Genomic DNA, 25,439 nt, shown 5'->3' with positions numbered 1-25,439 from the left:
GCGCTTTCGCGGGCCGGTCGCACTCCTCTTTGCCAAAATGAGCTCCGCTCGCCAATGCACGCCAATATTGTCGGTCCGCAATGATCTCCGCAGGTGGCGGTGTGGCGCCGACCCCGTACGAACTGCGATTACTCTTGCTCACTCCTAGTTAGTTGTACGCATATTTCATCGTCCGAGCGCAGCAGAGGTAACAGGTGATCTTCGTGGTGCGTAGTGCAGAGTTTCTGAAGGCTGTGTGGGCGCAGCCAGCTATATCAGGCAGGGCAGCGCGCGACGTCACTGCGGAGGAACTTATTCTCTACCAAACCCCTTGTCCCTTCCCTCTGACCCGCCATGGAAGCCCTACGATTGCGCAAGAAGTTCCCGGAGGTCTCTCAGGATGAGATGTTTGACCTCATCAACCGCTTCAAGTACGTCTTAGAACCATCGCACGCGGAATCTACGATCTCACAAGCCCGGCAGCTCTCTCAATACCGATACTCCTGGTCGCGTCGACAAAGCGAGCGCGTTGCAGGCATTGCAAGCCTCCGGGAAATCCTACGATGCCGCACGAGAGACCCTGAAGCATGTACAGGTGGATGCTAGCGGGAAGCTGGAACTGGAAGATTGGGTAGAGGTGCGCTGCATCGCTCTCGATTCGCCTGTGTCGTGGTGCTGAACGCGAGTCGTCGGTGTAGCTGAACGCGAAGCTCAAGACACAAGCACCCGCCTCCGTCCTGCCATCGCACAAGGGCAAGGTCACCGTTCAGGGGTCCAACGCGAACGTGAGCCACACTATCAACGAAGACGAGCGAGCAGAGTTCACTAATCACATCAACTCCGTACGTGCCGCCGAGTCACTATCCTGCATTATTCTTACCAGATATCGTCCAGGTCCTGGAAGGCGATTCAGACATTGGCCATCGTATGCCGATCCCCACCAATACGATGCAGCTTTTCGATGAGTGCAGAGACGGTCTCATCCTCTGTAAGCTCATCAACGACTCTGTGCCGGAGACGATCGATCCCCGTGTACTGAACAAGCCAACACCGCGAAAGCCGTTGAACGCCTTCCAGATGACCGAGAACAATAACGTCGTCATCATGTCGGCGAAGGCGATCGGGTGCTCTGTGGTGAACATCGGGCCTACGGACATCGCAGAGGGCAGGGAACACTTGATTCTCGGTCTCATTTGGCAGGTCATCCGGCGCGGACTGCTTGCGCAGGTCGACATCAAGATCCACCCTGAGCTGTACCGTCTGTGCGAGGACGGCGAGACCATCGAGGACCTGCTCCGCTTGACCCCTGACCAGATCCTTCTGCGGTGGTTCAACTACCATCTCAAGGCTGCTGGCTGGCATCGCAGGTCAGCTATCCCTATGAGCCTTCAGACCAAGTACTGAGCTTCCGCGTTTTAGGGTGAATAACTTCAGCCGTGACGTTTCCGACGGCGAGAACTACACGATCCTCCTGAACCAGCTCAAGCCGGACGAATGCTCGCGCGCACCCCTCCAGACACACGACCTGCGCCAGCGCGCCGAGCAGGTGCTCCAGAACGCGGACAGGATCGGGTGCCGGAAGTACCTGACGCCCTCATCGATGGTCTCGGGCAACCCCCGCCTGAATCTTGCCTTCGTCGCGAACCTATTCAACAACCACCCGGGCCTCGACCCGCTCGACGAGCAGGAGGCGAAGGACTACGGCGCGGTCGAGGACTTTGATGCCGAGGGCGAGCGGGAAGCGCGCGTCTTCACGCTCTGGCTCAATTCTCTCGGCGTCGAGCCCGGTGTGTTCAACCTGTTCCAGGACCTCAAGGACGGCCTGGTCATCCTCCAGGCGTTTGATAAGATCTCCCCCGGAAGCGTGGTGTGGCGCCGTGTGAGCAAGCCGAAGGGGGGCGCAGCTCCGGCCTACCCAACGGTGGACGGCGAGGAAGAGGAGGACATCGGCGTGACGCCGAACCAATCCAAGCTCTCGCGCTTCAAGCAGGTGGAGAACTGTAACTACTCTATTGAACTGGCGAGACAGAACGGGATGCACATGGTCGGCATTCAGGGCGCCGACATCGTCGATGGGTCCAGGACTCTTGTGCTTGGACTCGTGTGGCAGCTCATGCGGTCAGTTCTACTCATCGTATTCCATCGTGAACCTTTTGCTGACACCTGAGCACTTGCCGCTAGGATGAATATCACCAGGACGCTGAGCTCGCTCTCGGGCAAGGGCCGTCCCATCACCGACACCGAAATACTCAAGTGGGCAAACACGACAGCCCAGAAGGCGAAGCCGGGAGTCAAGCCGATCAGGTCCTTCAAGGACCCTTCGCTTACGACTGGCTTGTTCTTCCTCGACCTGCTGGAGGCGTTGCGCCCTGGCATCGTTGACCCTAGCCTGATCATCCCGGTCAGCGAGACCGGCGCTTACGAAGATCGCCGACAGAACGGTACGTATGTATAGCCCGTACCCTGACTCCAAGGCTGACATTGTTGTGTTTCAGCGAAACTCGCCATCTCCATTGCGCGTAAGATGAACGCCCTGATCTTCCTCGTGCCCGAGGATATCGTCGACGTTCGGCCACGTCTCGTGAGTCCTTTCATCGCGTCTTCTCTGAGCTGCTCGCTCATACGCTATCGTAGATCATGACGTTCGTCGGCAGTCTCATGGCGATCGGCAGCCAGTGAAGTTATCAAGTTATCTAAGCTATGTTTCTACCATCCTGCGGTTCGACGGCTGCTAGTGTATCGATGAAGGGGAACGGACTGCTATGTGATGTATCACATATAACTCACGTTGTAATGTCTCACGAATAACGAAGACTGGAGAAGAGCCTCAAAGGATGTAGTACGATACAAAAATGAAACCGGCGTTTGTAATCATCTCAGTGTAGCTTGTACTTGGGTCGCGGCTGAGTATGACGCAAGCGTTAGGTGGTGCACTCGTCTGGTGCGTTGGCCGTGCCGTTGACACTACTTACTCATGGCTTCTCTCCTTTTGCGCGTCGCTCGCTATTCGCCCAGAGTACACGCCTCGCGTGGTTTCGCAACGAAGTAAATTAAGTCAGCCAAGGAGCACATGTGACCGTGGCGATGTGTGACGACATGCATGAAGCCACGAACGATGTATCTACTTATGTGTCGGACTTGTTGCTTACTGAGCATCTTGCCCACAGCTTCAAATCCAGACCATTCGGGTGCAGGCTTTATACCAACATGTCCAACAAAGCTGACAGTGGGAAATCCTACCACCTGCAATGCACAGGCGTGGCGAAGGAGACCGCTGATGCTCATAACGCTGCCAAAGACATCACGCTGTTCGGGAGCTGTTTCTGTCCTTTCGTTCAGCGCGTCTGGGTTGCGCTCGAATACCTCGGGATAGACTATAAGGTGCGGGTCCGATTATACGGTGATGTGATCCACTGACAGGTCACTAGTACTGTCAGTGACTAGTATTTCGAGGTCATTCCCTCAACGCTTTACTGACGACGATCGCATACCATAGATGAGGTCGATCCATACAAGAAACCAGCCGATCTATTAGAGGTCTCACCAAAGGGCCTAGTACCAGCCTTGAGGCTCGAGAATTACAACCCGCCGCGCGCCGTGAACGAGAGTACGGTCATATTGGAGTTCCTGGAAGAGTAAGTGCCTCCGATATTCGCGCGTATGCCTCAGCAGCTCAGCCTTCAATGCCTGTAGTATTGCAGCATCTACCACAAAACGAAGCCTCCTCCCTCCTGTGACTGAGCCATGTATGAATGACCCACCTCAGCGTGTATTCGTATGATATTGACTACGTGGGCAGATGCGCGAGCCCTCATACATCTGCAGGCCGACCATGTCAATCGCACGCTAGTCCCCGCCTTCTACCGCTACATCCAAGCACAGGACGAAGGTAAGTCTGACTTAATGGGACGTTTGTGCATAGAATTCTCATATAATACAACCGCAATAGAGAAACAGATTCAGGGCGCGAAAGACTTCGTTGAAGCTATTCACGGCCTGATCAAGCTCTTCCAACGTGCAGAGAAAGAGGGCGAGTCCACTTGTGGCTTGTGGCGCGAGGGCGGCACACTCAGCTTGGCTGATGTTGTGGCTGGACCCTGTGAGTACCCACGCCTTTCATTCACAATTGTGAAATGCCTTAACACATCCTTCTATCAGGGCTCTTCCGGTCTACGAACGTGCTCGTCCACTACCGTGGATTTGCTGTACCAGCAGGGCCACAATTCCGGGCTTACCTCGACCGCCTTTTTAACTACCCCGCGTTCAAGAGGACATGCAGCATCGAAGACCTGTACATTGATAGCTACGAGCGGTAAGCACCACTACGTACAGCGTCTACGGAGCTGCTACCGATATCGTCGCTTCGTAGATACGCACACAATCGTCCCAACACGAGCCAGGTTGCGAACGCGATCAATGCCGGCACAACACTCCCGTGAGGAGCTGGTCAGGATCCATGAGTGATACGGCATGTGGGAAGCCGGCAGTCGCACTGTGTGGTGTATGTATGTACGATATCCCGATACTGAGCGCGCGAACGTCCGCCAAGAATCCAGAGACTTGCAGCGGCGGGCAACTAGTCGATGAAGTCCTGCACCCATTGGCTTGCTATGCCCGATGACTCATAGTACCGCTGCCCTCGTGGATTGTCCGGTACGAAGCTCAGTTCGTGCGTCTTGCGAGACTCACCAGGTGGCTGGCAGCCCATGGATTATCCCCAGAGGTCTCCGCAGCACAGAAGTACGGTGCCAGTGGGTCCATTCGCAATGAGATATGCTCAGAAGCAAAATACCAGAGTGTATGTCGTCCGGGGAGTACACAGCCTTTCGTTCTAAGCGAAGAGGGAGACCAGAAGCATGCCGGGAGCCGTTGCCACCGACCAGGTTAATCTATCCACACGAGCGACGGCCTCGAGGCAATGGAGAACGCTCGCCGGCCCCAATTTCACGGCTCGGCGCGCAGGAATACCACTAGACCATGTCAGCTGGAAAGTACACTGTGCGTCATTGTTCTGGGACTTACGAATGTGTGCCGGATCTGAACATTCCAGCATTGGCTTCAGAGTCGGCATGAATCCAGGGTGTTTTCGCCATGGAATACACAGCCTCTCGTATTCCGTGGTCGGTAGTAAAGAGCGAGATGCATGGTCAGTTTTGCTCTTGGCACGACTGCCTCGCCAGTATATAGTCCGCCGAGTCGGAGGTAGAGTGGGATGACGGGCCCGGAGCAGCGTCAAAGCCTGCTCCCAACGCTTCTTTGCACAGACGCGCCTCCACAACGCTGAACGGACACCGACTCACCAATCGAGAGAAGCTTATACTGAAGCTTGGCGATCGATCAGTGCGTATATACGCCACGACAGCCAGTAGATCATAGGGGGAAGCTCAGCTTCAGGCGCGGGGAAGCAGACATGACGGCAGTCTTCGTGCTCGCAAGGTGCGAGACCTGGAAGTTCAAATTCGCAGTGGCGACCTTGAAGTAGTGGAGCGGATGGTTCGACGGAATGCATAGCCTTTCGGCGGGGAGCCTGCACCGTCGCCGGGATGCAACGCTCGACGCAAGGAGGCCGCATGAGGCAACCTCAGAGACGGCTGTTATGTCACTTCGCATCTCCGCAAGTTTGCGCTGTGTCCAGCTCCGTCTACATTAAGATTTGCGTTGATATTGCCACACGCATGGCACAAGTCCGGCCGTGGCAGTAGCAGATGAACATGGTCTGTGCTTCAATTTCAGTCGCCGAGATGCACAGTCATACATACCGGCGCGTATGTACTTCGCAGGCAAGACGTCATCTCATCACTCGCGCGAAGTGCTTCTGTTGAGGATGGTCATCTGCGGAACAGAAGCCCAACTTTCAAAGCTTCACAGGCTGCCTTGCTATCTCCGTACGTGGCAGGCGGATGATACCGATCAATACTATTGAACGCATTCAACAGCAGCGAATTCGCAAGCACATCGCTCTAAGTCTGCAAGGTACCGATATCTTCAGTTCTGGACAGGAACCAGAGGTGCTTGTCACCTGGTGGCGTCAACAACGGCCTCATGAGAACGCGTAGCTGCTCTCGAGTGAATACTGATTGAGGTTATTGAAGGAGACCTGAACAATATTCGCCAAACCAACGCCGCAAAAGGAATAAGACGCATGTGCATACCTACGGGAACATCAGGATTTGCGGGACACTAAGCCTGTCAGCAGGCAGCGATCGCCAACAGAAGGGCGCACTAGGAAAGAACGGATTTGATGAGGGTTCAAATCAAAGCTTTGTGATTCAACCGTAGTGGCACACCTTCATCACCCCAGCGATAGTCCAAATCAAGCAACATCTTCAAAATGGCGCTAGCCAGACGAACAGTGGCTCGAGGGCAATGTTTGGATGCCGGTTTGTGTCTAGTTATCGACGTATACTCGACAGTTAGCCATTTAGTGGAGTTCTTTACGCTGTCGCATATACTGTGACAGTGCGACATTTGCACGCAGGGTCACAATGATTGCATATCGTCTACCGCTCCTCTCGGTAACGGCGATCGTCAACTACACAAAAACAGCCTTCAGTATATGATGGAACGCCCACGCGGATGATCCCAGCTACGCCATCCCCCTGGAAGAGTGCCACAAATACATTGAAGTGCATTGGAAGCATAGCTCCCAGCGGCTTCATTTGCACCCTATTGCACAAGTGGAGCTGTAGACCACCCGCGGTCGTAGCTGCTAGCAGCGAGCGTGCGCCACGATCACGATCGGTATGGAAGGGGAACAGTGCATGCATCGAAAGCGTCTTGTCAACAATGTCATCGAACCAAGGCCAGCAGCGAAGCCGGGCTTCCGCGAGCCACACGCATGTTATCGAAGGTATACAGGCCGTAGACGCACCTCGGCGGCGGAGATCGAGCGGGCTGCGGGGACACACTCTGCCGCTGCATGATCTTCTATACATGCACGTATGGTAGTGCAGAAAGAATATCTGCGCACGAAATAGTGCTAACGCCGCGGGAGGGGCTGACAGATCCACGCGAAGTGGGATGCTGGAGCCGAGCAGTCAGCGAGTCGACGCCGGCACATGGGGGATGTGATCCCCCTGGCCTTGACCCCCCACAGCGAGGACCGTACGATCGCCCTCGACAGCGCGCGATAGGTCATTAGATCCGCCGGCCGCAACATTCCATCGGTACGTGGCGTAGCATGCTGCTACCGAGCGGCTGGGAGCTTTTAACGTTGACATGGCAGAAAGCACGCATTTGTTGAGGTTCAGCATAGATGGACAAACAGGGCGAACAGGGCATAAGCAGTTCGCGTCGGGGCTCTCTCCTGCCAACCTTCTGACCGACAAGATAGTGCATACGATAGCGACGAGAAGATGATGCAAAGGCCACGTACCACTGGAAGTGGTCAGGGGCCGTTCAATGAGCGAGACTCAATCGCTGAACAGCACCATAGATGGACTGGCGCACTCTCTTCCAGCGAGGTTCGACGTCCGGCGGCGACCGACGAGTCTGATAACCGGCACGTACACTTGGCAGCTCCTAGACCCGAATAGTAATCAGAGCAGTATCGCAAGTACTGTCGTCGTTCTTATCCGAATGCTATCCTCAGCCACATACCTCATCATCCATGAAGTTATGCGCAGTATGCGTTAATCCTGCACGCCGGCGCTCTGCGGAAGTTCGTAGAGCGGCGATCAATGAAGGTTCTTGGAAAGGTAATCCCTTTGGGTGTTGCAACTCGAATGCTGACCTGAATAGCACAGGCTCCGACCGAAGCGACAGCTTGGCAGGCAGACGGAGTCCTCCTACCGCTGCCGGAGTCGAGACTGCCCTCTTCGCCAGGGCTGCCAGGCCGCAATCGTCCATGACACGCCTCTCTGTTTAGCGTGCCTAGAGACTTACCGAGGAGGGCATTTGGAGCATGCATGAGCCCGACCCCTATGCGTCTGGCAGCTTGCTGACGTCTCTTACCATTGTCATAGTGTTCGACGTTCTTTCCTGTGTGGACGAAATGTCGTTCTGTTCGGCGAGCTCCATTCGCTGAAGCGTTACCAGTAGACACCGCACAACCATCGATCTCGCAGGATCATCCCAGTGACACGTCAGCTAGCGTTACCGCTGTAGACCCTATATGAGTCCGAAATACCGGACAAACCGCCCAGATGCGGCGCCTTGGGTGAGCAAAAATCTCGGAAATGGGTTACGCAAGGCCGCAGCGAGCGTATAGTAGACGGCTTCCCCCCTACTCGTGGCAGGCTTCTTTCTGCAGGGTGTGCGCGCAGTGCCAATCACTCGCCGTTAACCCAAAAGGCGGCGTCACGCCCAGGGCTGGAATAACGGGACCTAGACGAGGAATTCGGTCACGGAATCTGCGATTCGTGGGGGATGCCGGTACTAGTCCCTCCCGCATCGCCCGTGATGCCCGCAGCATGGATTGAACATACCTGAGTCCGTGTCGTCGTGGCAGCGGCGCGTCCTTGAGGCGCCCTGCTAGACGTAGATTCTTCCTGGGCAAAACTTGGCTGGAGGGGAGTGGAAGCAGCGGTCTGGACGTCCCAAGAGGTCCCACCGCGAACCGCATGGAAAGGCGACGAGATGCATCGCCCGAGCGGGCCAATGGCATTGAGCGAGCCCGTGCAGCTCCGATTGGCGGAAAGTTAAACTTTGAGGTTACGCTTACCTAACGGGCTGATGCGGCGTCGAGGACCCCGCCGGATTTGGGCACTGCGAAATTCGCATATCCAGGGCCCTGTTCTGGAATTGATGTGCCGGGTTCGGAATTGGCAGGCAAGCGAAGCGAAGACTTGCTCAGGCTGCGAACCGTCCCCGTTCAAATACCCGCCCACGGGTCCGCCCAGTCCTCTGAGTCTGATCCCTCCCTCCCCCGTCAGCTGCTCGACACGACACCTGCCACGACCACGAGCTCTCTCCCTACGTCGCGTTCGCGCTCGCGTGCCTGCACCCGCCCTCGCAGCCGCGTCTGCCTCCCCGCGCGCCGTCACGTACCCAACGCTCAACACGCGTCGCCTCACGTCGCGTCGCGTTCGCCCGCATCCGACGCGTCTTTACGAACCTGCGGCCGCCCACCATGCAGCGCCCCAAACGAACCCTCGAGAGCAGCCACGACGAGCTCGACATGAAGCTTGAGCTGCTGCAGCAACTATGTCTGCAGGACGCCGCGGATCTCCAGGCGCCCGACAACCCACACCACCGGAACAGGACGTCGTACCTCGACGAGCGTTGGATCCAGGCAGAGTATGGTTGGGCCATGGAGTCCGCTGCGACCTCCACAGTCAGCTTTCTCGACGAGGGTGAGTATGGCGGGGCGTAATGATTTCTGCGCGCGCTCATGTGCTCACCCAATTCAACAGAAGAAGAGGACATGGATGCGTGTATGCCGCATCTGTATGATCCTACGCTGTTCTCCGATCCCCGCGTCGCCTCGACGCTTCCCACGAAACCCACGAACAAGCTGCACCACCGCGCATACAGCGAGAAAGACAAGGCGAGTCTCACATTTTGGCTTCGAGCACTGTTGCTCGTCCGAGTGTCTTCTGGTCGCTGTCCACCCTGCTTTTCCGAGGCCTGTTCTGGGCCCTCGACGTCGTTTAGCGGGCCATCAGTGGCCGGCAGAGTGGATAGCTGATGGCGGGAAATTGGTTGAGACCAACCTTCTTCACCGGCGACGGTGCCGCGGAATGCGGAGGAGGCACGTGCTGCGAAGGTTGCCTTCCCCATTAGGACTAGTACCACTTAGGGTTGCGACAGTCGTGGGCGGCCCTCCACTAGCTCGCGCCGGCGTCGTCGTCGTGGTCAGCATCGGCGAGCGTGCTGGCGGCCGTGGTTGCGGTTAACCTTGCGAACTGTCGTTGCGTTTGTTGGCGTACCCGCGTTGCATCGTGATCGCTCGAGCATGGGTCATCGTGTTCACCTACTGCTGCGCACAGCAGCTGTGACCTCTTCCATGTCTAATTGGTGGTGAGACTGGGAAAGTCACACTTGATGGGGACGAATGTGTACGGCAATCAAGGTGTGAGAGCGGTCAACACTGGGTTCTATCTTGCACAGCCCCGAAGAGCTATTTCCGCATCGAGAACAGGTCTTCCTCGTATGCTATTCGGGCAATTGCTGACATGACCTCCTTCTAGCCTTTACCCCCTCTTCCCCGCCCATCGCTTGTTCGTCGAGGCGTACCAGACGCTCCCCCGCCCTCGCCTAGCACGCCCCAGCCCCTACAACTCTGGCCGGGGAACTCGAACTCGAACTCGCCGCCTCGGTTGCCTCTGAAGACTTCAATCTCCGTGTCTTCCCTTCGTACGCAGGCAGCCCCGAACACGCCTAGGAATACACCTCCTGCGTCTCCTCGCATTTCCTCGTCTCCGCCTAGGTCGCCTAAAGCGAGTACCTTTCCGCGGGGGCCGCAGCCGAGCGGTACAGATGCCACTCAAGGCGCTCTACCTTCGTCCGGACGTCCTCCGGTCGGGCAGCGTCATGCGACGTATCCCTCGATAACTTCGACTCTGGAGCTCCTAGAAGAGCGAGCGTCGCCAGTGGAGAAACGATTGGGTGTGCTTGTCACGGATACGCCTGAGATGGCGACGAGCCACGCGACTAACCGCAGTAGAAGCGCAAGCGGAAGTGTTGGTCGTAGCGGCGGAGAGGCCATGAAGCCTACCAATGCAGGCGTTAGCCCGACTCCGAAGCGGCCTCAGCGGCCCATTCTCCCTGCGCTAACTACCTCAGTGTCTACGCCTCAGCTACGATCCGCACCTGGGGTGCGTTCTGCTAGGTCGTCCATGTCTGGTAGCTCGTCTATTTCTCGTTCCACGGTCGTCCCGTCTCCTCCGCTGACTACGCCCGCCACGTCGCTTGTGGACGAGTGCTTCCCCACGTCTCCTTCGATGGGAGCGGCGTCGGCCGGCGACGTATCGCCCGAGGAGCAGTCTCAGCCATCATCGCGGTGGTCGCTGGACTCGGTAGCATCTCCGCCATCGCCCACGTCATTCCACCCAATAGGGGACTCCCCCTCGGGCTCGGGCACTCCCCAGACTCCCACAACGGGTAGGAAGCGGGACCGACTGATCAGCTTCATCACGCGCGGCCGATCAGGCTCGCTTGGCAAGGGCACCCCGCCCATACCAAATCCGGCCAACTCCGGTCAGGATAATATACCGCTCCCGCGATCTTCGGTTTCAAGAGAGCCTCCGTTTGTGATAGTCTCCCCTCGTCCGTCCCTGAGCGCACCAGTAGCCCCGCCCCTGCCAATGACGACGTCCTTCTCTACCTCTACATCTACATCTACCTCTACCTCTACGTCCATGTCGACCTCAACGACCTCATCAGCCGCGTCCTCCGCGTCTAGCCTTCAGACGCCCGTGTCGTTCGATATGCACCGTCACGCGTCGTCGACCAAGCCCATGGACCCGTTCTCGCCAGACTCGCGCTCTTTCGTGCCGGAAGCCTACGCCGCCCCCAATCCGAGACCGGGCGCAGGCGGCGCACTGTTGCCGCCGTTCGAGTACCAAGACGTGTATGAGCCGCACCATCGCCCGCCTACGCCACCCACTTCTCCCCCGCCACAACCGACCCTGCCCCTTCCTTCGCCTGGCACGCCTTCCGCGTCATTCCTCTCATCCCCGCAGCAACGATCCCAGTCGTTCTTCGCCTCGCTTCCCTTCAAGATGGGCACCAAGCGGCGAGACAAAAAGCTTGTGATTACGGGTGTGCCACTGGAGGACGCAGATGACGGCAAGGATACGGACTGGAAGGCCAACGAGAAGCGGAGACGCTATGAGAATGTTGTGAGGTGGTGCGAAGGGTTCGGCGAGGTTCGAAAGATCGAGCGTAAACCAGACGGCACTCTGCATGTGTTTTGGCGGGATTGGGAGTCGGCAGACATGGTGCGTTACTCTGTCATTTCCTACATGTTACTCACTGACGCGTCGACCGTCCTGCAGGTGTGCCGGGTTCATGCTCAGGTGTACATTAAGGATGTTGGCCGCGTCAGCCTGGCCTGGCAGTTCATCAACTGAATGGCCCGCTGCCGCTCTGCCGACCTCCAACACCACGCTCTTCGACGACTTCATCAATGGGGCTCTTTGCTGCGCCGCCCTCATCGGGTCGCTCACTCTCGTTTCCCATCGGCCACTGCTCAAATGCGGCGCCCACGCTCTTTCACCATCACGATATCTTACATGCGCTCGTCACGGTTCCCACCCCACTGTACAACACAGATCGCATATCACACTCATTGCTATTTCCATTTCCCCTAGTGCTCGCATACTGCTTCCATTCACCCGTTGTCGTCATCCACGAAACGCTCGTCGCGTCGGCAGGTCAGCTGCCCGCGCACTGGCTCGTTTCCGCCTCAGCCTACTGCCGCTCCTGCTCTGTTGTTGGATTCTCTTGTGTCCCCGTTGCATCCCGGATCTCTCCTCCTGTCTCCATTGCGCTGTCTGATCTATCTGCATGCTCCACTTTGTTTTATAGAAGTATACTATGGCCTGCCGCTAGGGCGGGTCTGTCTCCGTTCCGGGGCAGTTCGATCCAAGAGGAGAAGGTTTGAACTCTGGACGTGCAGTAGTACAAAGTATCATAGGACGTTGTAACAGTAGTTTGTCTAATACATGCTAGAATCGCCGCACGCAACGTCGCCTCGAGCGACGGAAAAGATGTATGTGTCGTCGCACCTGAGTGGGACATCGCGCCCTGCGCGCCCGCAGAGACGTTCATGGGAAACCACCGGCGCGGGGTTTTCTGCGACCTACGCAGCTTCTCGCCTCGTGGACATAGTTACGACAGGCTCGGGAAGCCTCTACGTAACACACCATGACAATGAAGCCTATCTGTCTCCGAGACCGCCGTCCAGCGACTCAACGGTCACGACGAGAAGTTCTTCGAGTCTTGCGCAAGCATTCGCGTGACATACCTCGATAGTCACCAATGCGTATGTGGCATACGCGGCGCGCGACCTGAATCAGAAGGGTCTTGAGCTTTCAGGTAGCCTCTCTCAATGCAGCCATTCCTACTCCGAGACTCCATAGAGCATCTGTGAATAGCCTGCCTCGTAATAGGCGGAGAGAAGCGCGTAGAATTAAGCGACAAGCACCCTATTCAAAGATTATACAGTCCCAAAATGTACGTGAAGAGCTAAGCAGAGTGGTCTTATAACGGGCTGAGCATGTCAGACGCGAGCGCCGACTTCGGGCATACAAACGCAGCGAGTAGCGCCAGGCCCTTCCTGGTTCAGAGCTGCTTCTCTCGACTCTTCTTCGACTCCATCCACCACTGCACCCGGGGCGCAAGAAGAGGCGCGAAGAAAAAGTCATCACGTTAGTGTCAACTTCGGACGCAGGGTGAGCGCACAACAGACGCACCTCGACTGACTTGCGTATCCCCTCGTCCATGCTGTATTTAGGCTCATAGTCCAGCGCCTCGCGCGCCTTCGAGATGTCACACCACCGCGTCGTCGTGACCATCGCGACCCTGAAGCGCGTCAGCAGCGGTTGCGTGCCCGTGACCCACGCCCAGAACTCGAAGAGCACCGCGAGCACCATCGCGACGCCCCGCGGGAGGACGGTGATCTTCGCAGAGACGTGGCCCGCCTCCTTCCACAAGGCCCGCGGGAAGTCCCAGAACGGCACGGGCGCGCCGTTCGAGATGAAGAACGCCTGGCCGGCGACGAGGTCGTGCTTCGGGTGTGACGGGGAGAGGCGGTCCGCCGCCAGGAGGTGCGCTAGCGCCGCGTTCGGGATGTAGGTGAAGTCGAACTTGTTCGTATTGTTCCCGATCTGCATGCTCGTCCGACCAGCTTCGAGCGCACCCATGAGACCAGGAATAGCATTACGATCGCCCGGTCTAGAAGGGAAGACGAGAGCATGAGGGTGAGCGAAACCGACGATAGTCTATTGGACACATACCCGAATAGACCCGCGACGCGTAGTGAACATGTCTTCAACCCTGAGTCCCCCTCCTCGTTCGTGGCCAGCACGAGGCGTTCGGCCATGGCCTTGCTTGCGTTGTAGTCGTCGAATGGAACATCCGGGTATGGTGCGCTCTCGTCCACGCCTGCCTGGTCTCGCCCATCGAAGACGACACTCGCGCTGCTCGTGAATACTAGCTTCGGCACCCAGTCTGCCCTCGCCGCCTCTATCACCCGTCGTGTACCTTCCACATTGACCCGGAACATTGCATCCTTCGGTGCGCCTTGGATCAGCGCGGCAGTATGTATGATACATGTTGGATTGCTCTATGAATCAGATATTGATCAGAAACCGTCAGAAATCCGCGGCTTGAATCATAACGGGCCAAATTCTCCCCGTGAAACCGAGAAAGTGTGCAAGGAGTGTATGAGCAGAATGCCAGTACAAACGATAGACTGCCCTGCGCCTACACGACCCGATTGTGCCAAGGTGGCACAGTTGGTGCTGTGTACTGGGCTCCGTGAGCGTCGATCGCGACGGGCCAGCGGAGCTTCAAGTCGCTGTGATAGTCACAGTCATCTCAAAGATTGGGTCGTTTCCCAGCGTATCTGTGACATTGTGGCTCCCCGACCCGCCACGGCAGGACGGCCACGGCACCTGCACCCCTCGTCCGGATTGTTCGGAGTACCTGGCGCAAGAGGATATCCGGAGTGGATGCCTATCGTTGTATACCACACGAGATCAATGGACGGAGTAGTTCCGCCATTACCGAACCCAAGGGTCCCACCGTGCGCTACTGGATACACTCTATTGTGCTAGATACCCTCAAGGATGCAGGGTAAGCATCCTGAGTACCAGAGTGAGAGGAGATCGTCATGAACGCACTCTGCGCACTCCGCGCAGGCAACGAGACCCACCAGGTCTAGTGGACCGTGGTGCTTTGGGGCCAGCAAAGAGGTCCAAACAAGTCTTTCATCGCGCGCGCATGCGACAACCAGTATACAAACGATGTAACCTTGATGTCGGTCAGTGTATGCAGCGCAGGGCGGTCTCACATCCTCAATCGTGCTGTCAAACAAAGTGCCACTCACATCCTTCACCGCTCGTGCGAAATCCTCCCTATTCGTAACATCCCCCAAGAATACTCTGACGCGTGGGTCAGGATCCGCTGACGGCGCGATGTCGAAGACAGCCACGGCGGTCTCACTGCGTTCTAGAAGCAGTCGGACGATATGGCTTCCTAAGAGGCCGTTTCCACCAGTCACTAGGTAGGATTCTGGCATAACAAGTTGCGGGGTGAACCAGGAGACCTGCGACGGGGAGGCGTTCGAGTTGCCGGTGCCAATGACTCGTAAGGAAGCTGGGGGTTCAGAAGCTCGAGAAACTTGCGTTGTCGCCCCAGCGAATACGTGGGCAAGTTATATGAAGCACTAGTCAGAGTATACGCGGGTTAACTGCCAGTGCAAGGCGTACAATGTCAGTTGTGACGCGCGCCGACGCGGGCCCGCCCGTAACTTGACACCACGTGGTCGCGTCGGCCCTGGGCGGGTGTACCCAGTGACACTCTCAAGTCTCTCAATCTTGCCTCAAACGCAGACCGGACACCAGCTTCGAGCATTAGTACTGGCTGTTTCGGTGCTTCAGAAAGCCATTGAAAGCGCATACCTCAACAATTCTATCGTGCGTTCACGACCGTGCTCATTGCGGACCTTCTCTAAAATTCATTGAATCCTGCTCTGACAGTTTCCCTCGATGATGATCCGCCGCTTTGGCCTCGTGGATTTTCGGCCTTGAGGCCGCTGACCGTCGGCGCTGCGTCAACGACTCAGATTTCAATCCGGACATCTGACAGTCCTTGCACAAGACCACAATTGCTTTACACTTAGCGTTCGGGTGAACAGAACCTTCGCATTATCTCTCGTCCTCTAATAAGTATGTCCTGCCACGATCTGCTCCGTACTGGTCGGCCTACTGATGCTCCCAGACCGTGACCATGTCCACGACAGCAGAGGTTCAGAGCCCCTGACTTGGCGTTGTCGAGTAGATACCACGGGCCCATCCGTCTTCACTATGTGGAGCCATGTCTCCCGTCTGATGTCAATGGAGCTGTCGTTAGTTTTCCTCGAATGCATCGGGCGACAGACTTTTCGACTGACTGTTTGCTCAGATACGCCCAATCCCTGGCACGCTCACATCGAACTGTCAACTCCCCAGGATCCTCCTGTGTTTCATGAAGTCCTGAAGGCACGTTCCTCGCCCTGTCGACCAATTCGAAGAGCGATAACAATGTTTGCATATGTCACCCACTGCTCAGCGCTGCAGCGTCCGCCGCACAAGCTGCGTCTGCACCTTCTCTGGAGTCCGTGTGTCTCGCCGAAGCCTCCATTCGCAAGGAGGACTGACATGACGATATCGGACGCTTTCAGTTGAAGCACCCTTCGTCTTCCATCCCGATCGTGATCGTGGCGTGCCATGCTCCTACGCATAGACCCGCGGACGGTCAGCCCCAAGCGGCGCGCGGCCCAGGGGTGAAGCTTTGGAGGCACATACAATAGGGTTGGGAGATACTGAATACAGTGCTATTAGGGTGTCCGTGGTGGTCTTCCAGGCACACAGACTGAGACTTGCAGACACATCTGGGGGTGTCCTTTGGCTACAACTTCCCATCATGCGCACGCCATTCGGTCGGTCCCCGAGGGCAGCCGGGGGTTGTACAACTGATGAAAGCGGCATAGCGCGTCGGCGTGCACCTTCATTGGCAATGCGCAACTCTGGTTAGAGTTGCTGAAGACGAAATGTCTCGTCGCGTAAATCTAGGAAATAGGATGCACGAGCCACAGTTCGTCTGGCGAGAGGTGACGTTGAATGCGCTACTGGAACTTGTCAGGCGGCAAAGATTACGTTCTGTCTGCTACTCAGAACAAGAACAAAGTGATCGCAATTTCGTCGACCAACTTGCTGTAAGTATAGTTGGGTTGCACTTCGTGCCAAGCGCGACGCTCATAGCACGAGTCACTCTATGCACAATTAATAAAATTATCAGACTGTCAGCCAAGCTGTAATGATGACTTGGGAGGGTGTCTTCTATGACGGTCGTTATCGCGGAAAAATACTTACAGTGAAAACTTAGTTGTCGCGTAAGACTTACTACTTAGTTGACACGTGAGCCGTACACTTTGGACATAGATTCATGCCGTTTCGTGCACTTGGTGTCTACAATCATGCATATCTCTTGTCTAGTCACTACTACTGTATATAATTTGCAGTAAGACACACCCAGACACACCCGTTGTCTGCTCACCTAGAATGCCCAAGTCCACTTCGGCGGCTGATCAATTGCCTAATGCGGAATCATTAGCCAATTGTGGCAACTCTGTCTACGCGCACTGCGACTGTCCATTGCATGACATGGAGAAAACGAACCCGGAAGCCCGATCATGACATTATACACTCGGAGCTGTGAAATGCCTTTTAACACTCCATAGCCCCCACTATTGACGAGACGAATGGCCCGGGATGCTTCAGTAGGAGAGCCATGACCTTGAGCCCGCGGTTCTCATAGTGTCGAAAGGGACAGATATTGTGATATGAATTACGAGCATATGAATTCAATACAGAAATGTCATGCGTCACAGAGAATAAAGGGGAAGCCGTCTGGCGCAGTGGTCCTGGCAAATGCGATGTTCATCCCGATTTGGCAAGGCCGCCTCGAGCACGTCGGGCGGGCGCCAATCGCACTAAGTCTAAGTCGCGCGAAAGTAAGTCTTCAGAGTAAGTCAATCGCCGCGGAACTACGACCTGCCAGTAAATATTTTACCGCGAAACCGTCACTCATAGTCTTCGCTGGCGAGCACGCCTCCGATGCCAACTTGGAGGGGAAAAGGGTACTATCGATTACTCAGATCTGCAGAATGAACCACTCACTCGGTTGTCGTATTCGCCTAGTACGAAGTATCGTCGACCGGAAGACAAAAACGCCGAGTAGCCTGGAGCACAATTTAGCCACCTTCAGGGCATGCATTCATACCAGCTTACGTAGCTGGTCAGTGCCAATCTGAGAGACCGTCTTACCCTAGTCTTACTGCGACTCATATTAATGGGCCAGGTTCTAGTAGTAGATTCCAGCGATTATTGACAATGGTTCCCAAGTTCACGGTATCCGTTCTTGTCTATTCTCTGGTGTAAACCCCGCGTCATTAGAATAACCGGGTGTGGCCTCACAATCAAAGAGCCTGCCAGTGGGTAGGTCCAACTTCAATTTGAAGCTTGATGCATGAGACGATGGTACGTTTTCGGCTATCACTTTCCAAATGCGGAACCTGATATGTAGGACACTTTTAGTAGGTTTGCACTCTTCCTCCGCATCCACCATCTCATACTCCGTGAGCACCATCTCTTGAATCTACGGCACAAGACATGGTGATTTATAGCGTGTCCGTAGGCATTATTACCATCTCTCGACGTACTAGTGGCCCGCCGCACTCCGCTGCTCTAGAGTGACGCCCGGACCGAGCCATCGCGCGTACGTGCTAGGCATACCGTGACATGACATTTTCTGGGATGTAATACTCGTGGTGAGTGAAGCTCTTCCACTTCTGTGCCTTTGCAATGGATATATGCGCTAGGTATATCGATGACTGCGCGAGTGGCTCAGTCATACAGTGCGCGCCTGACGATACTACTCTGTATGCGCGTAGGAATGACGATAGTCTTCGGTGACTTTGCCATGGCGTGCATATGTCGGTTGTCCACTCATACGCACTTCATTCCATGCAGTCACGCGAGCGTTGACCCACTACCCAGACCATAACTTCAACCGACTATCTGCAAACTCGAGAATCCTGCTCTCCTACTTATTAGCCCTGGACAAGCTTTGGACAGTCCAATTGCGCGTGGCTGAAGCCATCGCCACACGTGGATAGACGAGGGCGGTGATTTCCTCCAATCGACAGGAACATCGGAGTCTCGCATGTCAAATTACATTGGGTGTCAGGCTTGAGCGGTGAGTACATAGTCTAGTGTACATTGGTCACGTTTAACTGCTACTCGGATGCGGCTTCGTCTCTCCTACAGTAGAACGTACAGCACGCAGTGATACATATGATGCTGACGGTTGCCGGATGGATAGTATACATTGCATGGTGGGTATATCGCAGTACAATTGTCTTTGAGCTGATGAAACGAGGTCAGCGTACGGCAACTTGGATCGCTTCATTGACAGTGGCACTCACTCCTTGAAATCACGTCGCGAAATCATGCAGCGCTGACGACTGTCGAGTCAACATCTCGTTAAGATTTCGCGCAACAACTCCGGCACCCTCTTTGACCTTCTCCCGATCGTCCTCGCGCACCTTCGGCAGAAACTTGGTCTCGAAGCGATCAGGATGCCATCGTTTGATGTAGTCCTTGATGAGATCCTTGGCTGACTTGTTCTTCTCGTTGGGATGGTGCGGCGACAAGACGTATGCATGTATGGCTTGCACCGTCAACTCTTCCGGACTATTCGCCCGCTGTAATATCGGCCAGGGGAACGAATACCAGGTAAGCAGATCCAACGTCGCCAATCTTGACCAACGACGCTCGTGCTCCTCGAAGACCTTCACAACTTCCTCCCTGGACAATGGTTTGGCAGACCGGGCGTATCTCTCCTGTTCCGCGGCCTCTTGCATGCGCTGAAACTTTTCTGCCTGTTGCCGGGCGTGCTCCCTCTGGCGACGTTTCCACTCCTCCTCCTCTTGCGGTGTCGGAGGCGGAAGCGAAGACGACGACGCGGATGGCTGCTGCCCGGTTGTGGCACTGGTCGGAGGCGCGCCAGCTGGCTTCCAACCGCCGCGAGTTTGTTTGACACTCGGCGTCGGAGTGCTCGTTGGTGTAGCGGATGAAGCTTGCGTATAGGTGGACGTACTGGAATGGCCTGAGAAGGATGAGAAGCCGGATGTGCTCCCGTAGCTCGACGATGATGCAGTGCTACTACGATCCGCGGATGCACTTGTCGCTGTCGACCCAGTACGACCGGGAATATTGCGTGGCGCCGAAGACTGCGAGGCCGACGCGAATGTGGTGGAACGAGGGGAGCCATCGGATGACAGACTGTCATTCCGGTTGCGGCCATATTTCCGCCATAACACCTCCTGTTCGCGGATCAAGTCTGGATCGTTGACGTTGAGGTCGGAGTCCGGACGAGGTGCCTCGTCCCGGTCACCGTTGGGGCGCTCTGCGGACTCTCGTTGTGCTACTTCTGCTCGACGCCGCGCTTCTGCCTCGACCTCTTGTCGCTGTACCGCCTCGCGCTGTCTGGCTTCCTCGAGTCGCTGTGCTTCTAGCCGCCGCGCTTCTTCACGTCGTCTCGTCTCTTCTTCCTTCGCTCTTCTCGCCTCCGCAAGTCGGCGAGTTTCCTGCGCTTCTTGCGCTTCTCGTCTTGCTCTCTCAACACGGACGCGCTCAGTTTCCTGGGCTTCCGCTCTCGCTCTCGACTCGACTCGAGCGCGCTCTGCTTGACGAGATGCCTCTGCTCGCCGCCTGTTCTCCTCGTCTTCACGCGTCCTTTCCGCGAGACTCTCAGCCTCTAAACGCTGCGCGTCATCGAGTTGCCTGTGCATGTCTTCCTCGAGTGACCGTATGCCTAGTTCTTTGGCCTTGAGCTCTTCTTCTCTGTGCTGAATGTCCGACTCGCTACGCTGGAGCTCTTCTTCTCTGCGCCTGATATCTGACTCCTTGTGTCGGAGCTCTTCTTCCCTCAGGTCTAGCTCCCCCCGACGGACCCGCAGCTCCTCTTCTAAGACGCCCACAACTTGGGCTCGCTGTCTGACCTCCTCGTCCATTCGCTTAACCTCGTCTTCTCTCTGTTTGGCGTCTTCTTCCTTGCGCCTCGCCGCGTCCTCCACCCGTCGGGACTCGTCTTCTCTGCGCTTCGCCTCTCGGTCCCTGCGCCTGGCTTCGTCTTCCCTCTGTCGTACATCCTCCTCTCTCTTTATCGCAGCAGCATCCAGCTTCCGTGCCTCATCCTCTAGCTGCCTGGCTTCCTCCTCCCACTTCCTGACTTGGTGCTCTCTCTCCCTCACCTTGTCTTCGCGACGCCTCGCGTCTGCATCCTTCTTCTTGGCGTCCTCCTCCATATTCCTGACGTCGTCCTCCTTTCTCCTGACGTCTTCTTCCCTCTGTCTGACCTCCACGTCCCGCCTCTGCAGTTCCTCGGCCCTTCGGTCCAACTTGAGGTCTTCTTCACGCCTCTCGAACGCTTCCACGCCATACTCGGAGTCATCCCAATCAATGGCAAAGCCATCCATGCCAGAATCATCCGATGGTAATGGCGACAGGTTAGAGCCATCGCCTAGATGGCGACCGTACATGTCTGGTTTGGAGCGCTGCGAGCGAACAGATCGCGATCCGGTGGAGTCCCTTCGGCCGTACGTCCGCATGATAGGACTACCTTGAGCCGGACGGAGGTCGTCGTCGACGGTGAATGATCGCTTTGTAGCCAACGCCCTAGGTCCCGTGGCCAGATTGCTCTGCAGACTCTGTGAGGCGTAGGGTCCCGCTGCCAAGGGGCTGTAGTCATACGACCAAGAGCTCTTGGTTGCCGCCCTCGCAGGGTGGGGTCGTAGACTCTCTGGAGATCCTTGGTGCATAGACGAGGAGCGAGAAGAGCCCTGGACGATAGGGATACCTCTCCTCTCGGTCGGTGAAGGGGAGTAGTCCATGCTACTGCCTGCGTGAGCAGAGAAAGGATACTGGCCATCAGCACTGAACTGTGACCATGCTGGAGAGGGGACCGCTGGGGCGCGGTCGTCGTTCCGTCTACTAGTTATGTCTGCGGATACACGAGGTCGGACCAGCTGCGGCTGCGCCTCGCGCTGCTTCTCTCGGGCTCTGGCTGACGGCTGCCAGTGATCCTCCGGCACATCCCTCTCTCTCGGTACATGGGTAGACGGGGGCAAATCAGGATCTGTCTGCACCACGTTGGATTGGATGCTTCCCGATCTCGAGAGCCGTCCACCGCTACTCGCGAAGCTTTCGCGTCTGGTCGACTGTGGCACCACGGGCGAGTCTGACGACGCATGGGCAAGTGTATGCGATGCCGGTCTCGCCTCATCAGGTGTATTTGGAGGTATCCAGATCTCCTGCCTAGAGACCTTAGGCATCGAAGCCTGACTGGGCCGTCGACTAACACTTCCTCGGCCGGGTTCAGCCACATCCGCATCCGAAGGGCCGCCATACATTGGACCATTGAAGTAGGCAGATATACCGGACACTGGCTGAGGCACACCGCCTCTGATAGAACCGCTCGGCGTAGCAGGCTGCCGACCGTACGAGCTCCGTGACCGCTCAGGAGGGCGCTCTCCATCATCTTCAGAGGCCGCCGTAAGCTTCTCTATCGTCATTCGTGTGGAGGCTCACTCACCTGCGCGCGATGACCTCGCACTCTGCTCTCCACGTTGGTTATCAGCCACACTCGAGGCATCCGACGAGCTACGAGGACGCGGAGAAGGCGGGCGACGAGGACGAACAGCATGCTGCCGCATTATCGCGTCAAGAATCGCCTGTTGTTCCTGGACCAAAAGTTCGGGGGCGGGTGTGCCCTCGGTCCATTCGCGTTCGGCTTTGACGCGGGCCATTATCTGCTGGTATTGCTCCTCAGCCAATCGCCGAACACTCTTCATTTCGTCGTCAAATCTCCTAATGATGTTCTCGCATTCGGCGTCGGAGAGGTCTCGCGACTGCAACTGGACATCCCTATCCGCCTTCGCTCCCTCCACGAGATGTCTGAGCCCTTCCTGGATCTTCGCTCTCAGGTCTGCGTCGAAATCGGGATCCACGCCCTCACTGGTAACGAGCGGGGAAGAGACGCTTTGCTCCTCGATGCTTGACAAGAGCGTGGGCATCGCCAGCGTAGCCATTGGGTGGTAGGTGTCGACAGATGTAGGTTGGAGGAGCAATAGAAGAAGGTATCAAGCACAGACTGCGCAAGCACGAGAGCAGGAAGAGGGCTTCAGCAACCAGGCCGCATGCCAGAGCGGCGGAGAGGAGTGATGATACAAGTCCTGGGCGATCGTGCCTCATGTTCAGCACACGTTCGGAGAGAAGCAGGTGAGTCGCCACATACCTGGTCGACCCGCGCCGCAGGTCAACTCGGTGAGCAGTGTGCAATGTTGCTGAAAGCAGAGAGAGCAGATCCGCTGTCAGGCCGTCGAGGACGCTGTCCCCGATAGCGATGGTTGATCTTATGGTATCGTCGAGGCCTGCGTGACGCGTTCGCTAGAAGGCTTTCCTCTGCCCTCCACGCGTTCTATGGGCGCTACCACCGCAGCGTGCATCGGACCCTTCCTTTCCATATTCGGCAACTCCCATTGGCGTTCTAGACCTCGCGTCCAAACGGTCGAAATGCGACTTGTCTGTCCATTCCTCATAACTGGGTATCCCAAACCGGTGCTGCGGCCAATGGTCTGAAGACGGGTAATGTATGATTTTGGCCTACTGCTGGGTGCCCCGAGTCGGAAGGTCAGAACTCTTCCCCTCCTGTACGCGGTGGCGGCGGACATTACTTACATACCGATGATGTTGGGCACGCCGTATGATTCCTCTCTTCTTCGTCGATCTTTTCGACTGATGTTTGCAAGTACTACTCGGAGCCCAGAAGACTACCAGTGGGACGTGATCCGGCGTGCAATGGAAATTGCGCATTAGCAGCCGCTGTTCCTCGCAGGGCTCTCAAGGTGTTGCGATACTGTGGCAGGTCCTTTCCGGGCATGCTGCAGCCTCGGCCAGGATTAATCTTCGTTGCAGACGATAATAGACAGCAAGCGTCCACTATGTTGGGTCCGTCCTTACAATGTTTCACTCTCCTATTGCGACGCGCATCGAATCCATATTGACTGGTACCGGTACACTTTCAGTCGAATTCCCTTTGCAACGAGCCGTTTCATTGCTAAGTTTTCAGCGGGGCGCAAGTACAACATCATTATGTGTTGATACGTATCGTACAATCTCCAGCATTAGTAAGTCCGAGAGGGTATCTGGATGTACAGCGCTATCATGTCGACTTCTCGTGGCACGACATTCACATAGCACCCTCGCTCCTCGAGATGATATACCTGTCGTCGCTTTCAGCATGCGCAACAGATACATCGAGATATACATAACTGACCAAGCGTGCAGAACACCCGGAATCCATCCGAGGATAGAGAGGCAGACGTTGATCCAGAAGTCTATATGTGAGTGAGTATCGCCATGCTTGAGCGAAGGTGGTACATGCACGGCTTACCAGCTAGCAGACCCCTCTCTGATACACAGGGAAGTCACGTCGTCGTTAGATACATACGTCCGCGCCGGATCGGCTGAGCTGTGATCACTTACTGAAGAACACGGCGAGAGGTGGAAGAATCCTAAGATTTGCATTGTCAGTCGAGAAGTTCCCAATCGCTAGATGTGACGGCACAACTCACAGGGCAAGGAAGTAGAGACACACGTCGTGCGTAGGCGACGACCTACGCCTCGGGGCAGCAGGGGCGGCGGTCGTGGTACCATATCCCTTCGTTGTAGCCATCGTATTTATCGGTAATACAGAGCAGTGGATAAACAAGTAGCGGGCAGCCTTCGTGTAGGACGGGTCGTGGAAGTCGTGAAGAGAAGTAAGGTTGGGACATAGAATGCGTGGCTGCTTTTGTACCTCAGTCAACTGCGCAGCTCTGTCGTGCGGTGCGGATGCCCCATGGCCCCCATGTATGATGTCTCCCTCCTATGATGACGTCATCCCCAGGTGGTAGTGCCGCCGTTATGGAAGGAATTCGCACGTGGTAATTCCGCTGTCATACGTCGCGTACGATGCGCGTGGTGTGACACTGTGTGGCTAAATGGATCCCTCCTCCTCCTCCTCCTCCTCTAGGCTCTGGCAGTGTGACCTAGTGTGACGGACGACAGCATTGTGTGAGACATACGCGTCTACATGAACCATAGCAAGGCGAGGGATGAGTCGATGTCCTCTACTTAGATCAGCGTAGACAGTATGCCGCGGTGACCCCGAGTCAGTTGTATGCTATAATGATCGGGACGCAGGGTCCATCATATCAAGACGCTTGAACACTGAACAACCAGTGGTCGAACGTCGCCCAAAGTTCCTTCGAAACACACCTTGGCGGAATAATCGCCGTGTTCGCTGCAGGGCCGCGTTCGAACGGCACGGAAGAAGGACGCCGATCCGTTTGCTTTCCTGCTTGTACTCGACCCTGCTACGGGAGCCCGGCGGCGGTTGGAGACGGTAAACAACCGCGTAAAGGCGGTGCCGTACTGCGGCCTCAGTCACGCAGGAGATAGGTTCACGGTAGTTGTTGTCTTCCGCAATGGGACAACGTGTGCGGTTGACCTAGAGCGTTTCCTGGAAAACGGCTTCCCCAATGATGGCGAGCGGCTCATAGTCAGTGAGTCATTATTGCAGAAAGGGTCCAGGGTCGAGGCAGCAGGTGTAATCGAACATACGGTGGACGTGTCTGTCAGGAACAACAGTGGTTTATTGCACATCCAGTCTTTCGGTCTAGACTGACTGCCATGAAGCTCCTATGT

The 25,439-nt window shown here is 56.2% G+C and overlaps 6 protein-coding genes across 6 annotated transcripts; 3 read left to right on the top strand and 3 right to left on the bottom strand.

Annotated features, from left to right (window-relative positions):
• Positions 1-136: 136 nt before the first annotated feature.
• Positions 137-2,871, top strand: C8Q71DRAFT_910805 (calponin homology domain-containing protein). The gene is made up of 8 exons (XM_047929102.1): positions 137-410; positions 463-616; positions 678-821; positions 874-1,346; positions 1,399-2,097; positions 2,161-2,420; positions 2,475-2,560; positions 2,614-2,871. Exons 1-8 carry the CDS (start codon positions 334-336, stop codon positions 2,656-2,658), a joined length of 1,938 nt encoding a protein of 645 aa, XP_047774302.1. The 5' UTR covers positions 137-333; the 3' UTR covers positions 2,659-2,871.
• Positions 2,872-3,186: 315 nt separating this feature from the next.
• On the top strand, positions 3,187-4,739 carry C8Q71DRAFT_882507 (glutathione S-transferase; the record flags this gene model as incomplete). The annotated part of the gene is made up of 7 exons (XM_047928502.1): positions 3,187-3,379; positions 3,476-3,614; positions 3,673-3,725; positions 3,779-3,868; positions 3,929-4,078; positions 4,138-4,291; positions 4,349-4,739. 7 exons carry the CDS (start codon positions 3,187-3,189, stop codon positions 4,416-4,418), a joined length of 849 nt encoding a protein of 282 aa, XP_047774301.1. The 3' UTR covers positions 4,419-4,739.
• Positions 4,740-9,049: 4,310 nt separating this feature from the next.
• C8Q71DRAFT_861873 (uncharacterized protein) lies at positions 9,050-11,993 on the top strand (the record flags this gene model as incomplete). The annotated part of the gene is made up of 4 exons (XM_047927958.1): positions 9,050-9,272; positions 9,333-9,502; positions 10,110-11,861; positions 11,919-11,993. 4 exons carry the CDS (start codon positions 9,050-9,052, stop codon positions 11,991-11,993), a joined length of 2,220 nt encoding a protein of 739 aa, XP_047774300.1.
• Positions 11,994-12,997: 1,004 nt separating this feature from the next.
• Positions 12,998-15,356, bottom strand: C8Q71DRAFT_782844 (uncharacterized protein). Its single transcript, XM_047924950.1, has 4 exons — positions 14,975-15,356; positions 13,881-14,209; positions 13,338-13,818; positions 12,998-13,248 (listed from the first exon to the last, which is right to left on the bottom strand). The coding sequence occupies exons 1-4, from the start codon at positions 15,164-15,166 to the stop codon at positions 13,207-13,209; spliced, it is 1,044 nt and encodes a 347-aa protein (XP_047774299.1). The 5' UTR covers positions 15,167-15,356; the 3' UTR covers positions 12,998-13,206.
• A 3,767-nt stretch (positions 15,357-19,123) lies between these two features.
• C8Q71DRAFT_850864 (uncharacterized protein) lies at positions 19,124-23,152 on the bottom strand (the record flags this gene model as incomplete). The annotated part of the gene is made up of 3 exons (XM_047926739.1): positions 22,987-23,152; positions 22,285-22,924; positions 19,124-22,254 (listed from the first exon to the last, which is right to left on the bottom strand). The coding sequence occupies exons 2-3, from the start codon at positions 22,778-22,780 to the stop codon at positions 19,124-19,126; spliced, it is 3,627 nt and encodes a 1,208-aa protein (XP_047774298.1). The 5' UTR covers positions 22,781-22,924; positions 22,987-23,152.
• A 788-nt stretch (positions 23,153-23,940) lies between these two features.
• On the bottom strand, positions 23,941-24,426 carry C8Q71DRAFT_861870 (uncharacterized protein; the record flags this gene model as incomplete). Its single annotated transcript, XM_047927957.1, has 5 exons — positions 23,941-23,974; positions 24,028-24,088; positions 24,145-24,162; positions 24,237-24,265; positions 24,326-24,426. 5 exons carry the CDS (start codon positions 24,424-24,426, stop codon positions 23,941-23,943), a joined length of 243 nt encoding a protein of 80 aa, XP_047774297.1.
• Positions 24,427-25,439: the final 1,013 nt, after the last annotated feature.

This window comes from Rhodofomes roseus (genome assembly GCF_022264815.1).
Source record: "Rhodofomes roseus strain CIRM-BRFM 1785 chromosome Unknown C8Q71scaffold_27, whole genome shotgun sequence".
NCBI lineage: Eukaryota > Fungi > Basidiomycota > Agaricomycetes > Polyporales > Fomitopsidaceae > Rhodofomes > Rhodofomes roseus.
The sequence above is the reverse complement of the archived record's forward strand: the minus strand, read 5'-3'. Positions and strand labels throughout refer to the sequence as shown.